At 34.7% G+C, this 16757-nt stretch overlaps 1 protein-coding gene across 1 annotated transcript in view; it reads right to left on the bottom strand.

Annotated features, from left to right (window-relative positions):
- The window catches only part of LOC145248932 (uncharacterized), a gene marked incomplete in the record, with an annotated part of 105102 nt that overhangs the window by 13864 nt on the left and 74481 nt on the right, over nt 1–16757 (bottom strand). The window contains 2 exon segments of the mRNA XM_080110724.1: nt 10516–10591; nt 16649–16699. Of these exon segments, the coding sequence (XP_079966850.1) occupies nt 10516–10591; nt 16649–16699 (127 nt within the window).

Genomic DNA, 16757 nt, shown 5'->3' with positions numbered 1-16757 from the left:
AATTTTTCATATTTCAATTCAAGCTAAACAGAAAAGCTTTTGAAACAGCTCACGATATCAACAAAGCGTTTGGCACAGGAACCACAACTGAACGCAAAGTACAATGGTGATTTAAGAAATTTCGTGGCGGCGACGAGAGACTTGAAGATGATTAAGTGGTCGACCATCGGATGTAGATACCGATCAATTAAGAGCTTTAGTCGAAGCCAATCCACGCACAACTGTTCGAAAACTTGCTTCTGGATAAGATGTAATGTATACGACGATTTCCAACCACTTGAGAGAGATTGGAAAGACAAAAATCTAGACAAATGAGTGCCTGACGAATTGATCGAAAACCAAACGAAGTGTCATCTTTCCTTCTTTAAAACAACCGGCGACGCTCAGCTTAGTGGTTAGACGCCGATGAAGCTCCGTGACATTTCCCGAAATCAGAGTTGCACCAAAAGAAGTCCATACTGTTTGGTGGTTTGTGTCCGGCATCATACATTAGTTTTTTCACAGACGAAACCATTACGACGGAGAAGTACTGGATTAAATGCATCAGAAACTTCGACAACAACACCCAGCATTAGTCAACAGAAAAGGCCCTCTTCTCCTCCACGACAATGCCCGACCGCACGTTGCAAAACCGACCCTCCAGAAACTAAGCGAATTTGGCCACGAAACTCTGCCTCATCCGCTATACTCTCTACACCTCTCACCTACCGACTACAACTATTTCAAACATCTCGACAACTTTCTGCGTGAGAAATGCTTCAAAAACCTAAGCGATATCAAAAACGCCTTCAGTGCCTTTATCGTCATCAGAACGCAAGATTTTTACATTATTGGCATAAATACACTTGTTTTGCATTGAGAAAAATATGTTGATTCTGATGTTCTTATTTCCATCAATAACTTTTTATTTGAGCCGAGATATGTTCATCTGAATTTAAAAGTTAAATACCGCAAGAACTTTCTTATCAACCGTGTGTGTGTGTGTGTGTATATATATATATATATATATATATATATATATATATATATATAAAACATATTCCAATTGATAATCTTCTTTAATCGCTAATGTGGCATACATTTCAATGAATAGGGCCTTTCCAAGAACACAGTGTGTTAATTGCTGTAATCAAAATTCATGAATGGTAACAAAATGTAAATGTTTTTTAAATATTGTTTAAAGAAAACAAAAAAAAAATGTTCTGAATTTCAGGTTTCATATATTTTTGTTTGTTGCGTTCTTAGAACTTCTGCAGTGTAATGGGATTTCAAACAAATTTATCTTAGGTTTTAAAAAACACTATTATGTACTTTCATGTCATGTCGAAATTTGTATAAATTCTAAAAAAAAAAAATACGAAAAATGATCCAGTAGAAAGACAATTACTAGAAAAATAAAATTTATCGAATTATGGAATTTTATCGTATGTTTTCATGTACAAGAGTTCTTAAAATCCAGGGAAGGTAACTCAATCTATCACTTTGACACCGAACGTCAAAATAGTGAGGTCAACGAGTTCTTCATGCTGACGAAATGGGGCTTCTTTTCGAGATCGAGTCTCCGCATAGGCTGTCTCTGCCGCCGCTGGTTTCTTGCGATCTCGTGCCCAGCATCCTGTTGTCTCCGTTAATGATACTAGCGGTTGGACACAAATTGTCCAACTGCTAGTATCAATTATATTTATTTATTTATTTATTTATTGTAAAAATAGATTTAACATCTTCTACTTGATCATTTATATATATTTTTTTAGAATTTATACTAATTTCGACATGTAAGTACGTAATAGTGTTTTTACCTGAAATATACTTGTTTAAAATGCCATTATACTGTAGAAGCAGCCCATACTCTTTTTTATTGCCTTTGTTTTTCCAATAAAGTGGTACGCAATGGGAATATTTTAGCTCATAATTCATATTTGTTTGTACATTTTTAAACCTGTAAAGAAATAAAAATGGACTATAAAGTAGACAACTTCTATTATATTTTTTAAATTAAAATTATGAGTTATCTTCTTGATAATTTATATATTTAGATAACTATTAAAAAATATTTCATATTATCGGTCGTCTAAATAAATAATTTTTAAAATAAATTTGTAGAACGTTATCATATTGCAAATAACACGGTACAACAATAACAAATAAAAAATGGCTAGCTAGAAAAATTTTTTTCATTTCATTTCATTTCAATGAATAGGACCTTTCCACAATAACAAATAAATGAATAGAATAGGGCCTTTCCACAATAACAAATAAAAAATGGCTAGCTAGAAAATTTTTTTTTTGATTTGTTAACTTAAATGTCATTTGAGTCTGAATTTGAAAATTCGACAAGATAAATTTATATACATTAGATAGATATTAGATAGAAAGATTATTTGACACGATAGATTAACTTGATCTTCTATCGATACTTTCGGTTTAACAGAACACTATCGATACCCTCGGTTTCATTGAAACTCAGCCGGCAGGATTAAAAATACCGAATGTAGCCGATTCTGAAGTCGATGTTCTGAGAGTAAAACAGATTGTACTATGAAAATATCCGCTAAAAATCGGTTAGATTTAGTATCTTTAACCCTGAGTTTCCAGTGTTCGGTGAACCCTAAGGTAGCGATAAAAGATCAAGCTAATGTATTGTGTGAATTGAAATAAAAAATATATAAATATATATATGCTCTTGCACAAGTAATTGAGCACTCTGATTTTCTAATGTAATACTTAGTTACAATATGTGTGCGTGTGTATATATATAGCAAAAATGGTAAGTAGTAAAAACCTGAAAAAAGTGCTCAATACTATTGCAGAGCAAATATATATTTTTATTACCGTTTTATCTGCTTAGTTACACATGTTTCGGTTACCGAGTCGTATCAACGACCCAGTAACTTCATCAGACTTTATAGAATTTCTGCATTTCTTCTCTAAAGCCTGATGAAGTTACTGGGTCATTGATACGATTCGGTAACCGAAATATGTATAAGTAAGCAGATAAAACATTAATGATAATAATAATAATAATAATAACAATAATAATAATAATAATAATAATAATAATAATAATAATATAGTAGAACCCAGGGATACGGTGGCTCTAGGATACTTTTTTTTCAGGATACGATGTGGAATACGATATTTTGTGCCCCTAGTTACGGTATTTGCCTCGCCTTACACTATTATTCGTAATGTTATTTGATTATATACATATGTATTAATATGTATTATATACTGTACTGTATTTTTTACTAATGTTTAATGCCGCATCCCGGGGTTTTACTCTCTCTCTCTCTCTCTCTCTCTCTCTCTCTCTCTCTCTATTTATATATATATATATATATATATATATATATATATATATATATATATATTAGTAATTTATAAAATATATATGGCGATTAAGCTACACTGAATATTCGGCATTTCATCCACTCTAGGATTCGTTAGGCTTATGCGTGAATTCTGTGGTTGTTTATCGTTTTATATGGTCCTCTTCTGTTGAGGATTTTAGTTAGCCAATCAGCTTTCTAGTATCCACCGCGCCACTTCCTATCGCCAATGGGCATGCATTTTATCGAACAAAGGATCTGTTTTAAAACTAGTTTAGTGGTTTAAGGCAGACATATTTTTTATATATATAAATATACATATGTGTACATACATATATGCACATATACATATACATATATATATATACATACATATATGTGTGATCGTTTATGTATATTCATGTTTATTTAATTTATTTATTTGTTTATTTTCTATTGTTTTTGTTAGTTTTAAAACTATTTTGTATCGCTATCCTAGAGTAAATTTTATTTTGTGAACACAGTTATTTGCTATTTCTCTTCTACAGTTTAATAGATTTTGGGGTTCTTTAAAGTACAGGATAGCAAATTTTTCATGAAGGCATAATTTACATGGGTCGTCTAAATGCCTACACGTGGTAGCTTGTCTAACAAAAACAATAGAAAATAAACAAATAAATAAATTAAATAAACATGAATATACATAAACGATCACACATATATGTATGTATATATATATATATATGTATATATATATGTGTATATATGTACACATACGAATATTTATATACATAAAAAAATGTCTGCCTTAAACCACTAAACTAGTTTTAAAACAGATCCTTTGTTCGATAAAATACATGCCCATTGGCGATAGGAAGTGGCGCGGTGGATACTAGAAAGCTGATTGGCTAACTAAAATCCTCAACAGAAGAGGACCATATAAAAACGATAAACAACCACAGAATTCGCGCATAAGCCTGGCGAATCCTAGAGTGGATGAAACGCCGAATATTCAGTGTAGCTTAATCGCCATATATATTTTATAAATTACTAACTTGCTCTACCTACGTATTGAGCACTTTTGAAGTAAATAATTAAAGTTTACGCATAAATCTATACTTTCGTATATTAATTTTATGTGAGTAAATGAAGTAGTTATATATATATATATATATAATTAAACACTTTTATATGTAGTTATAATATGAATTTTAAATTAATATTTTTTAAAGTGCTCTATACTAGATAGAGCTTTATAACTATTTAGTATGTAATCAATTTGTGGCTTACGCAAAAGCAATCGAATTTCGATATTATCATTTTGAGTTCTAAAGAGATTGTCTCTCAAAATGCGACAGCAATTGTGTAAGTCTACAGACACACACACACACACACGTCTAACTGACGATCTCTTGAACATGTGTATGTGCGTGTATTTATTGAGTCTTTAAAGGACTCCATTCAGAAATACCTCCTCCTTTAATTGTAAAGTTAAACAATTGTTGGATGACCACGTATATCTTCATTTAAAAAAAACACAGAAATAACTGGTTTTTACAATCGAATTTGTCTTAACATTTATTCAAAAAGCATTCATAAAATTAGTTATGAATTCATAAAAAAAAAACAAGTCTTGTTACATTTAGAAGTTAGAACTTCTCTATATCAAACATCACAAAACAGGGTAAATTATTAAAAGATAACTGCTTAAATTAATGTTTGTCTCCTTTTCCAATTTTTCAATCGATAGAAGAGTCTTTTGTTCTCATTATTTGGATTTCTTTACATATTTTCGACTAACATACTTTTGCTTTAGGAAGGAAGAAGAAACAAGTGTTACTTGGATATGTTAGTGCCATTTAGAATTAGTGATGTTTAAAGTGGCTTTCGTTGTTTTCGTTCAACAGCTGGTATATTAACTGTTGTTACTGAGAGGATATGTTGGTTTATAGATAATTCAGGAGAGGGTAGGGCTTGATATTTTAAAGGCGTTCGACAAAGTGTCTCATTCTGGCTTTCTACATAAACTTCGAAGTTATTGTATTATTAGTAAGATTCTTGAGCATTATTGTGTTTTTTCTTTCTAATCGAAGCTTGTGTGTAACTCTCGCTGGTGTCTCTTCATTTTCTTTTCCTATCAATGCTGATGTTCCTCAGGCTTCTATTCTAGGCCCAACACAGTTTCTTTTCTATGTAAATGACCTTCTAGAGAATATTATTCAGTCATTGTTTCCGATCCACTTTTAAATGTGATAATTGTCTAACTGACGATCCCTTTAACCCTTATCTTCGAGTGGGCCCCGATAAATGGTGACCCCTTAGTAAATCAAAAACAAAACGAAACAAAAACAGCCACATTCCAAACCATTTCTTCACTCTGACTCTATATCTACGAGAGCTAGTTCCATTATGTAAAGGCACAATATCACGCGCATGTTTGAAATATTTCCTAGATCTCTCACAGACTCACAGATCTCTTTCTCTCTCTCTCTCTCTCTCTCTCTCTCTCTCTCTCTCTCTCTCTCTCTCTCTCTATCACACACACACACACACACACACACAGTATCACAGATCTCTCACAGTCTCACAGATCTCCCCCCCCACACACAGATCTCTCACAGTCTCACAAATCTCTCTCTCTCTCTCTCTCTCACACACACACACACACACACAGTATCACAGATCTCTCACAGTCTTACAGATGTCTTAGCATTAAATATTTTTCATGCTAACGTGATGAAAAGAGGAAGTAGCAGATTGTAAGTATTGAGCAGGAAATGATAATAAAAAAGGGGAAAGAAAAAGTTGTTGTTGTTGTTGTTGTTGTTGTTGTTGTTGAGGAGGAGGGGGATGAGGAGAAGGAGGAGGGGGGGGGAGGACAAGATGAGGAGCATTCATTATTTGATTCCGAATGAATCAGATGATTCCTGCTGGCATTCGTTTTTCCGATACCTTTCTAGTTATAATTCTTTCTAGAAAGGTGCGGCGTGCCACGCATTATGGTATTTGTTGGATGTACAGTAACGGATTAATAGGGATTAGTCATCACATTTACTACACAAGTATTTTCAGAAACTATTGGATTGATCTGGTCAAAATTTAGTATGGGCCTTTATAATGAAAGGTGCAGTGAACTAAGTATTATGGTATCCGTTCGATGCACCGTTAGGAATTAATAAAAATAGGGATTAATATAGATTAATATGGATCAATATGTATTAGTATATAATGCGAAAACGAGCACAAATTTGATCATATATTAAAGCATCATTTTGGCATAAAAGACACACTCTAAGTCAACGTGCCATAACTTTTGCTCGTTTTTAACGGTCTAAAATGTCTAGGTACCAAGTGAAGGTCACTTATATCCTCATAGGTCACTCATATGCATACGGCATAATCACGTTGACACACCAGTTCCCTTCAGATCACCGAAGTTAAGCAACGTTGAGCCTGGTCATTGGTAAAATGGGTGACTAATTTAGAAATTCCAGGCGCTGTATGTAGGAGGACGTTGTCACCTCCTTACAAGAGTTGCAAAAAAAAAAAAAAACTAACGTCATCGTCGCCTCTGACAGGGATATGCATGCGACTGGGGACCGCTTGTGAATTTTATACTCCCATGGAAACCTCTTCCTTTGGATGAAGCCGGTTAAACCCGAATATGGTTAGTGCCCCCCCACACACATTCTTAAGTGAATGTGTTTCTGCGAAACGTCTGGATTTGAATTTGGCACAGAAAGCCCGCGTTCTTAGTCACTTAGCCACTGTCATATCCCTATAGTTAGTATTTATGTTATCGTTGTTATTGTATATAACTCTTGATATATTAGCCCTTAGCTCCTTTCGTGAAATGGAGGACGATGTTCTGCGATTACCTTTCTTTCCGCCGGAGTGATTAATACATGCAGAGAATCACGACATTTATTTTATTTGTTTTACTTAAAACACTATTGTTAACTTAAACATGACTATCTATTGTCTTTAACCAAGAGTATTTGGACACAAAGAGGTATCGCAGGTAATACCATTGCGCAAGAGCTTTGCCATTGTTACAGGCCCTGACGAACAACACCAGCAACCGACCGCCTGCGTTGGTGGAACGAATCAGTCAACGACAACAAGGCTCTTTCGGCATTGAAGGAAAATCTCTCAGCAGGTTCTGAACTCTCCCGGAAAGATTCGATAACACTCAACCGGACGCAGGCGAAGATTGTCAAAACACAGGACAACCTGCACAATTGGGGCTTTGCACAAGACGCTTGGTATCCCTGCGGCTTCGACGTGTAGACTATCGCTCACATCTTCACAAATTATCCCCTAAACGAGACAGTCTCCGATGTGAACATGGGCGATGCCTCGGACTCTGCCCGACAATGGATCTCAAGATGGAGTGAAACTCTATGATACGATGATGAACTAAAAATTGAATTTGGTTGAGCCCTATCCAGATAAGCCCGAACGCCTCTGACAGGATCGTGCACTAATGTTTATATCTTTATTAAAACTCAGATTCAGTTAAGAATACGTGTTAATTAGAAAGCCATTCTTAACACTGCAAGGGATTAACTCTGCGTTTTGAATTAATTGTCTGGCAGTTTACGCTTCTGCATCTGCCGGAAAATTTTGGCGCGAAGATACCGTCTATTGAGTCGTAAACAGTATAAGTACAAGGAAAAGAAACTAAAACACAGTTAAGTATTTCGTAAGAAAGAAGAAATTACTCTCCGTTGCTTCAATCACTTTAGGCTTTGGGAAGCGGGGAATATACTTGAAAGAGGACTCGGATATAAATATAACTCATAAAGGAAAGAAGGTTTCGTGACCTCTAAGAACAATCTGACCCAAAATACCAAAAATAAGTCTTTCTGTGATCATGTATCGCAACCTGGTGTATTTTTAACTTGGAATTTTTATATCCTGTAAAATAAAAAAGTTCACCTGAAATCCTGTCTGCGATAATAAATCTTCTGTACGTGCTTTTATTGGGGCCTGGGGTTTAGGGTTTATCACTAGGGCTGTGACAACAGCATATTCTTTCCGTTGTTTTGATTCTTGAGTATAGACGGATGTGGTTCTCGGGTTTTCGGTTGATTAAGTGTGTCTAACTGTGTCGGATATATACCAGAGACTCAAAAGAATGAAAAGAACGCGCCAAGTGCTCGAGGATGAATTTGGAGATGTGCCAAGAAGATGAGTCAAAGTTTTTCAAAAGACTGATTACACAGGATGAAACCTGGGTCCATCACTATGATCCAGAGACAAAAGCCCAGTCAATGCAGTGGAAGCAGTTGGACTCACCACCTCCAAAGAAGGCAAGGGTGCAGCTCTCCGCTGGCAAGGTCATGCTCACAGTCTTCTGGGACCAGAACGGAGTAGTGATGACAGATTTCCTGGCAAAGGGTACCACAATTACAGGAGCCTATTATGCTTCACTTTTGAGGAAATTAAGGGAAGCTATCAAAATCAAGAGGCGGGGTAAGATCAGAAAAGGTACCCTCCTCCTGCAGGACAACGCTCCGGTCCACAACTCGCATGTCGCCAGATCAGAAGCACGGGGTTGTGTAGTTATGAAATCCTTCCCCATCCTCCCTACTCGCCTGACCTTTCAGCCTCTGACATTCACCTCTTCCCAGCCATGAAGTTGTTTTTAGAAAGGAAAGCGTTTCCCAGATGATGCAGCCTTGATTTCTGAAGTCATGTCGAACATCTGGTGCGTTCTACAAAAACGGTCTCCACAGCTGCATCAAACGATGGGAGAAATGCATAACTCTGGATGGTTCCTATGTAGAGAAAGACTTATAACTGCGCCAAGTTTTGTTGCTTTACTGCTATGGGAAGTGGGTAAGGGGCATTACTTATTGCACGCCCCTTGTATTTGAATTACTCAAACTATTCTTTTCATCTGGGATGTTCATGGGATTCTCACAACTTTTCGGTCCATGTGATCTTCTATAACAATATTAGAAACAAATTAGGGTTGGTAAAGAAAATCTTCTCCGTCAGTTTAAAATTACGTAATAGAATGAAAAAATAAATTAGAAGCAAGATTCGAAGGAAAGATACATATACAGAAAGTCGAATCATGGACGAAAGTACGAAATGACACGTAGAGAGGAAAGGTGGGAAATATTTCTCTTCGACAGACAAGCTGATTTTGTTTAGTCGGTGTTTTTCTCCAGTTACATCATTTGCAAGTCCGGGATTTTTATGCTGAACTCTGGAATCGAACTGGATGAGAATAGTACTGAAAATAATTCGAATACTCTCCAATGTTTGTAAAAAAATGTAGAGGGGGTGTTAAAGCAACGGCTAATCAACACCTCTTCGTCATCTCACTGTCCTGCAGTTAACACTTGTAACAATTACGGAAAAGAATTTACGACCTTCGCTCTACTATATCGTTATGTTTATGGTAGGTAATAGACTGAGCTCCAATATCTTGTACACACCCTCCGTAAAATATTCAGGGCAGTAGTTTCTCAGAACCTATTGGATTTATCTGGTTGAAATTTAGTATGGGCCTTCATAATGAAAAGGTGCAGTGAACTAAGTATTATGTAATTCATTTGATGCACAGATAGACATTAATGAAATAGGGATTAATATGGATTAGTATTTAATGCGGAAACGAGCACAAATTTAATCATATTAAACCATCACTTTGGCATAAAAGACTTATTCTTAATCAACGGTCCATAACTTTTGCCCGTTTTTAACGGTCTAAAACGTCCAGGTACCAAGTGAAAATGTCAGAAATACAAATAAAAACAATACAAACAAAAAATAAATATAATTTCTCTTTAAAAAAATACCCACGTTTTATAATGCAAAACAACTGTCATTTCCTGTATTATTTTTTTTATTCAATTATTAAATCGTGGTTTGATTGTGCGTCTGTGTGTATGTGTATGTGTGTGTGTGTTGGTAGGTGTGTACACATAAGTATATGCGTGTTTGTATGTGTTATTTCATTTGGAAACTTTGAATGTTCGGCAAAAAATAAAGCCTTATACATAATAAATATTATATGTAGTTTTGTTTGTACTGATTTAAATGAGTCCGTCTTAATATATATATATATATATATATATATATATATATATATATATATATATATATATATATATATATATATATATAAAGGCACCGGCAAACTCTGTTCTTCTTCTCCGGCTGATATTCATAGTCCCGGTAAAACACTTACCGTCGCATGCTTGCGGCCAGGGCTGTGAGCAGGATGATCACCAAACATGCCAGGATGACGACACCAGCGATCAACCCTAAAAGAAGAAGAGATAAAAAAAAAAGATGATGGCATGCTGAGATTTTCTGGCGTTGAAACACGCATACATAGGCATCGATATGAAGTTATGGGATGCATGAATTGCAAAACAAGCCACGTAACACGGTAACACTAACCAATGTAACAGCTAGCCCTGTGAACACATACCAGAAAGAACACCATCTACTATGACTATGCAATTCCTACAGCTAGGTACCTTAAAAACGTAGCTATTAATCTAACAAAGTGACATGTGATAAGAAGGACAAAGAAGCAACCCTAGTAGCAGTTAAAGTAGCTAATAATAACAAAATACCAAGGTTTAATGTAGGACATGAAAAAAACTGGAATCTTAGGAAGATCTCAATCAGTCCAGTAATTAAAATAGTAATCGGACTCATGAAAAAGAATTTAAAAAACTACCAGGCATATATATATATATATATATATATATATATATATATATATATATATATATATATATATATATATATATATATATATATATTATACTAGCAAAAGTATCCGTCGTTGACTGGGTTAAAAAAACAGCCTACAGAAAATGGACTAAAGTATGATAGGTTATGAAAAGGAAGGGCTGTAAAGAGATAGCTTCGAATTTGGGGATATTAAAACCAAAGCAAAATATGGTGAAAGTAAAAATAAAATAGATAAATCCCATAATTTATTATACCATACCTGTTCACACTTAAACACTTATCACCATATTCTGTGGATCTATATTAAAAAACCTTGTTGAACTTTCTGACATATGTTCATTCTTTGGAGATCAGGTGCGAACGAACACCCCATAATTTTATTATACCATATTTCTTCAAACTGAAACATAATTATCAAACTATACTTACGCAGATAGATATGAAAAGTCTTTATTAAATTTTGTGCCTATTTCCATTCTATGGAGGCCAGCCGCGAACGCAGACCCCACAGTTTTATTATACCATCCTTATTTAAGTTAAAACATACTTATCAAAGTATTATTATCTACAATCTATATCAAAAACACTTGTAAACGTTTTTTTTTTTAATTTTTAAATTTTTTATTTCCATACTTTGTGAACCAGGCGCGAACGCCGACCCCACAATTTTAATGAACCACCGTTCTGCCAGATCAAACATACCCATTCCCGTGTCTCGATACATCTCCTATCATTATATGCAATCAGTTTAAAATGGTCCATCATATAGGAGCCTATTCGTGACCAGACACACACACACACAGCTTTATATATATATATATATATATATATATATATATATATATATATATATATATATATACCTTGTGAACCAAGTGCAAGAGAAATGCCAACAATTACATTTAAATGGACGGTTAGACTCTAAAAAAGATTTTTCGGTTAGAATGTATGAATGTCTAGCATCTGGTAGCATGCCCATTCCCAGCTAGAACTAAATAAAAAAAAACTTCAAATAAAACAGTGAGAAACCAAGTTGAAATACGATGGCATTTTGTAAACATAAATAAAAATATAGATATAATATGCTAGAAATAAAGCTAAAAATATAGATATAATATGCTAGAAATAAAGCTAAAAATATAGATATAATATGCTAAAAATAAAGCTAAAAATATAGATATAATATGCTAAAAATAAAGCTAAAAATATAGATATGCTAAAAATAAAGCTAAAAATATAAATATAATATGCTAAAAACAAAGCTAAAAATATAGATATGCTAAAAATAAAGCTAAAAATATAGATATAATATGCTAGAAATAAAGCTAAAAATATAGATATGATATGCTAGAGATGAACCCAAGACAACCTAAACTACCGTAGTAAATATATGAGAATAATTTCATAATGCGACAAACACACCCACCCAAAAAATTAACGCGGTGGCAATAATATCAGTTGGTACTACAGAAAAATGACCATACAAGCTCTGAGAGGATGGAAAGAGGACAGCAATATCCAGACCTCGACTAGAAAGGCATGGGTTATTTCGACTTAACTTCCAGAAGAATCCAAACGTGCGTTATCAAGGCAACCTAACGATAAACATCTGTTGAGAGAACGCAAAGTCGATTTATAATCGTGATCGAAAGAAGCAGAAATGAATGGAAATTTTGCGGAGACTTGCTGTCACTCAGACTCCAGGAAGCACCACCTGTTTTTCACTAGTTTAAGTGATCACTAGTAATGGCACGTGTGAGAACTTCGAATGAGTAAACAACAATGACTCTACTTTATATATAAGTACTTATTAATTACTATTCGTAAAAATTCTTACTAATTTGTGGGAAGCACTCTTTATATAGCAGGTGTTTTATATGACGGTGAATAATATATTACTACTGCTACGAGTAGTAGTCGTAGTAGTAAAAAGCAATAAATACGGTTTCAAAACTATCAGATATAAGTACACGAAGTGTATCATAAAGAGCCCTTGAACTTTGAATTATGAATACTAATTGGTATAGACCCTAGACTACGCTTCGCTGGGGCTAGACCAGAACGTTGGTGTACAGAGAGGAGTTTATTAATTAGTGTCCAGAAAAAAAGGAATTTTAGAACAATTATTTCAATCGTAGATATATAATTGCTGGGAATAGAAAGAGTTCCTGAGAAAAGAAGCGTTGCTAAAAGAGAAATGAAACACAAATATCACATGAGATGTGACAAGAAAAATAGAACGGAAACAATTTGCCGGCAAATCTTTGGCAAACGAAACATGCTGAATCGAAAGATGCCGAAACGAAATATGCTGAATCTAAAGATGCCGAAACGAAAGATGCTTAAATGAATGATGCCGCAACGAAATATGTTGAAACGAAAGATGCCGAAACGAAAGATGCTGAAACAAAAGATGCTGAAAAGAAAGATGCCGAAATGAAAGATACTGCAACGAAAGATGTCGAAATGAAAGATGCCGAAACGGAAGATACCGAAACGAAATAAGCCGAAACGAAAGATGCCGAAATGAAAGATGGCGAAACGAAAGATGCCGAAACAAAAAATGCTGAAGCGAAAGATGCTGAAACAAAATATGGCGAAATTAATATCCAATCAGTTGTCATAAAATAAGTTTGAACGAAAGCGTGAAAACAAATCAAGGAAAGTTTTAATGACTTCCAACACACTAGTCAACGGGAAACCCCCTTTTCTCCATCTTAAAAATAGCCTTCTAAATACAAAACCATTCTTAACACGGGGAAGGCAGTAACACTATGTTTTGAATAAATCATCTGGCAGTTTTCGCTCCAGCATCTTTTGGCGACTTACATAAACTGCCGACACGAAGTAAACTGAATAGGTAGCATAAAAAGCAAACTATGACACACGAGGATCGTTACACAAGTAAAGCTTCCTATTTTCTATTCAAAAAGTTGAAGAGCTACAAAGACGGAAGTAATACTATTAAAACGAGCGACCTTTTTGAACCATCATAATTAATTTTTCGACATAGTCACCACTATTCTCAGTGCATGTTTGCCAGGAATCCAATGACGCATCTCCGTTTCTGACGCACGTCCATGGCAGGGGTTGCTTTCTTAAAGTCTCACACCGTCTACAACAGAGAGATCTCACTTTACGGTAATTAATGCATTCGTTCAATTATAACAATGCAACTTCCATTCCCCTCTGATATGTGGGGGCGGAATAAAAAAGAGGAGATATTACTTTTGGAACGCTTCTCGTAGTTAAGTGATTCGTTAGAAAGAGAAAACTTCTTTTTTTTTAAATTACTTAAGGTTTTGGTCAGCGAGGGAGATAAAATAGAAATATAACACAAATATCAGATAAAATAAACAGGTGCTTTCTCTGAGCACCTGTACAGTGACGCATCTGGTCTAGCTAACTTTCGGTTATTCTTTGGACTTCAAACAGAATATACTTCCAAGCTCCCATTAATAGAGTTCTTAACACTTTTATGCGTGTTACCTCTTTTCTCTGTAATATTTTTCATGGAAATTTCTCTAGACAAGGCGTGAAGCCACTTGATGTAAAGAGTTAACAATAACGAAAAATGACCATTGCAAAGACAAGAGATGCCTATTAACCTTAGCCTTTAAAAAACTGAAACTATAGATAGAAGGAAAATAGTTTGCAGGAATAGAGTTCGACGACATTGCAGTTCTTGGAGACAAGCTACTGCAATAGATAGCCGTATTACCATGAGGTATCAAAACAGCGAATTGATAGAGGCCACTAGACCAACGAGTTAAACGAGCTGGAACAAAGGAAGCAAGTAATAAATCAAACAATTCTGGAAAACCCGTGCTATAATAGTATTCATAGAAAGAATGGGACTAGCTACATCACGTCTATGAAGGATAGGTTGCAAAGAAGAAATGGTGGGGGGGGAGCTAATCAATTATAGATACATATCAAGAACAATTATAGTTACGGTAAACTCCAAACGGTAAAATTCATTGTTAAAATTTGGACATATTGATTGCTATTCATTTTGATCGATGAAATTAGAAATATTGACTCTGGACCGGTAGCCATTGTCTCCTTTAATGTGCGGGTCTTTGCTCCATTTTGTTGTAATGTCTCTTGGGTACTTGTACAGTTTAATCAAGACATTAAAAAAAAATGAAAATATAAAAAAAAAAAAGGTTATATTGTACGAATCCGTTTTGGACTGAAGATCTCCGAAAAAAAAATTCACTTAATTTGATCGAGTAGTTTTTTTGTTGTTGTTTTTTCGTGTTTTTTTTTTTGTTTTTGTTTTTGTTTTTGTTCTTTTTTTTACAGCGGAAAAAAACACGTTTTTATGACAGCGCGTTGAAGTCAGCCATCATTGCATTTTTTGAACACGCCACAGGGAGATAACTCCATGTAAAGTGCCGACACTCCCTCCCCATCTTTATTACTAGCTTTTCTTCCTAAAAAATCGAAACATCACTGCCTTTTGCTCGGTATCATGACAAATTGTTTTTTCGCTGTAAAAAAAAAAAAAAAGAAAACTACTTCATGAAATTAAGTGAAATTTTTTTCGGAGAACTTCATTCCATAACGAATACTTACAATATAACCTTTTTTCGATATTTTCATTTTTTTAATGCCTTGATTAAACTGTACAAATACCGTCTCTTGACCTGCCTTCCGTTGTTTTGTTTGTGCCGTGAGAAATTCAATAAAACTTGTATGCAAATACATAATTTGTTGACATAACCTTTATCCTGTCAAAATAAGAAATTACTTTCCGATTTAATTGTTTTTAATATACCTTGGCGGCTACATAAATAATGTTTGAAATTTATGTGAAAGCTGAACATAAAGAACTCAGGAAAGAAATCAAGTTAGTTTATTGCAAATATGTGATAGGAATTGAATTTGAAATAAAATTATAAATTCTACACAACTTCAAAAATTACGTTCTATTTAAAGAACAATGGTGAAAAAAAGGTTAACTAAATTTCCTACTGCTGCTATATGGGAGGGGAGGGCTACTCGAAATACCTTTTCTGTCTTGACAGGGTTTAAAATCGTCTTCGAAATCTAGTAGGAGATGTCCTTTTTTCTTCCTTGCAACCTATTTCTCACATAAGAGACATTGCGAGTCTATCTCTGCTCTATCGTTATTTTCATGGCAAGTGCTTGACTATGCTTCAATCCATGATCCTCCCTGAAGAACATTCACAGTTACAACCACTGTCAACAACTTTCCCCCACTCTTTCTCGTTGCCTAAATCTAAACGCAAATTCCATGCAGAAAGTTTTTTTCCTAGAACTATGCGTCTTTGGAATACTGTACCGGGGGGGGCTGCTTTCCATCTGACTACATCGTGATCGTCTTCAAGTTCAATGCAAACAAGTTCTTGTTGAGCCCTACCTTTAAATAATCAAATTATACTTAATTTCCACTGCTGGTCACTACGTTACCACACCAATCACCTTACACTCGTTAACCCATATCCTCGAGTGGCCTTCGGGCCTTGATAAGTAGTGACTCCCTTGTGGAAAAAAGTAGAGTTGTGGAGGAATTGTGTAGGTATAAACAGACAAAAAATTGGTAAATACATAAACTCTGTGCTAAATAGAAGTAAATAAACACTTACCGATGACAACCTCTCTACTGTATAATCCGGTTGTCGGAGTTCCAGACACGGCTGAACAAAAAGAAAAGAAAAATTAATAAATAAAAAATCCAATACATTGTTCTGCTTT

Source organism: Euprymna scolopes, chromosome 27 (genome assembly GCF_053919585.1).
Source record: "Euprymna scolopes isolate OS-2025 chromosome 27, ASM5391958v1, whole genome shotgun sequence".
Lineage (NCBI taxonomy): Eukaryota > Metazoa > Mollusca > Cephalopoda > Sepiida > Sepiolidae > Euprymna > Euprymna scolopes.
The sequence above is the reverse complement of the archived record's forward strand: the minus strand, read 5'-3'. Positions and strand labels throughout refer to the sequence as shown.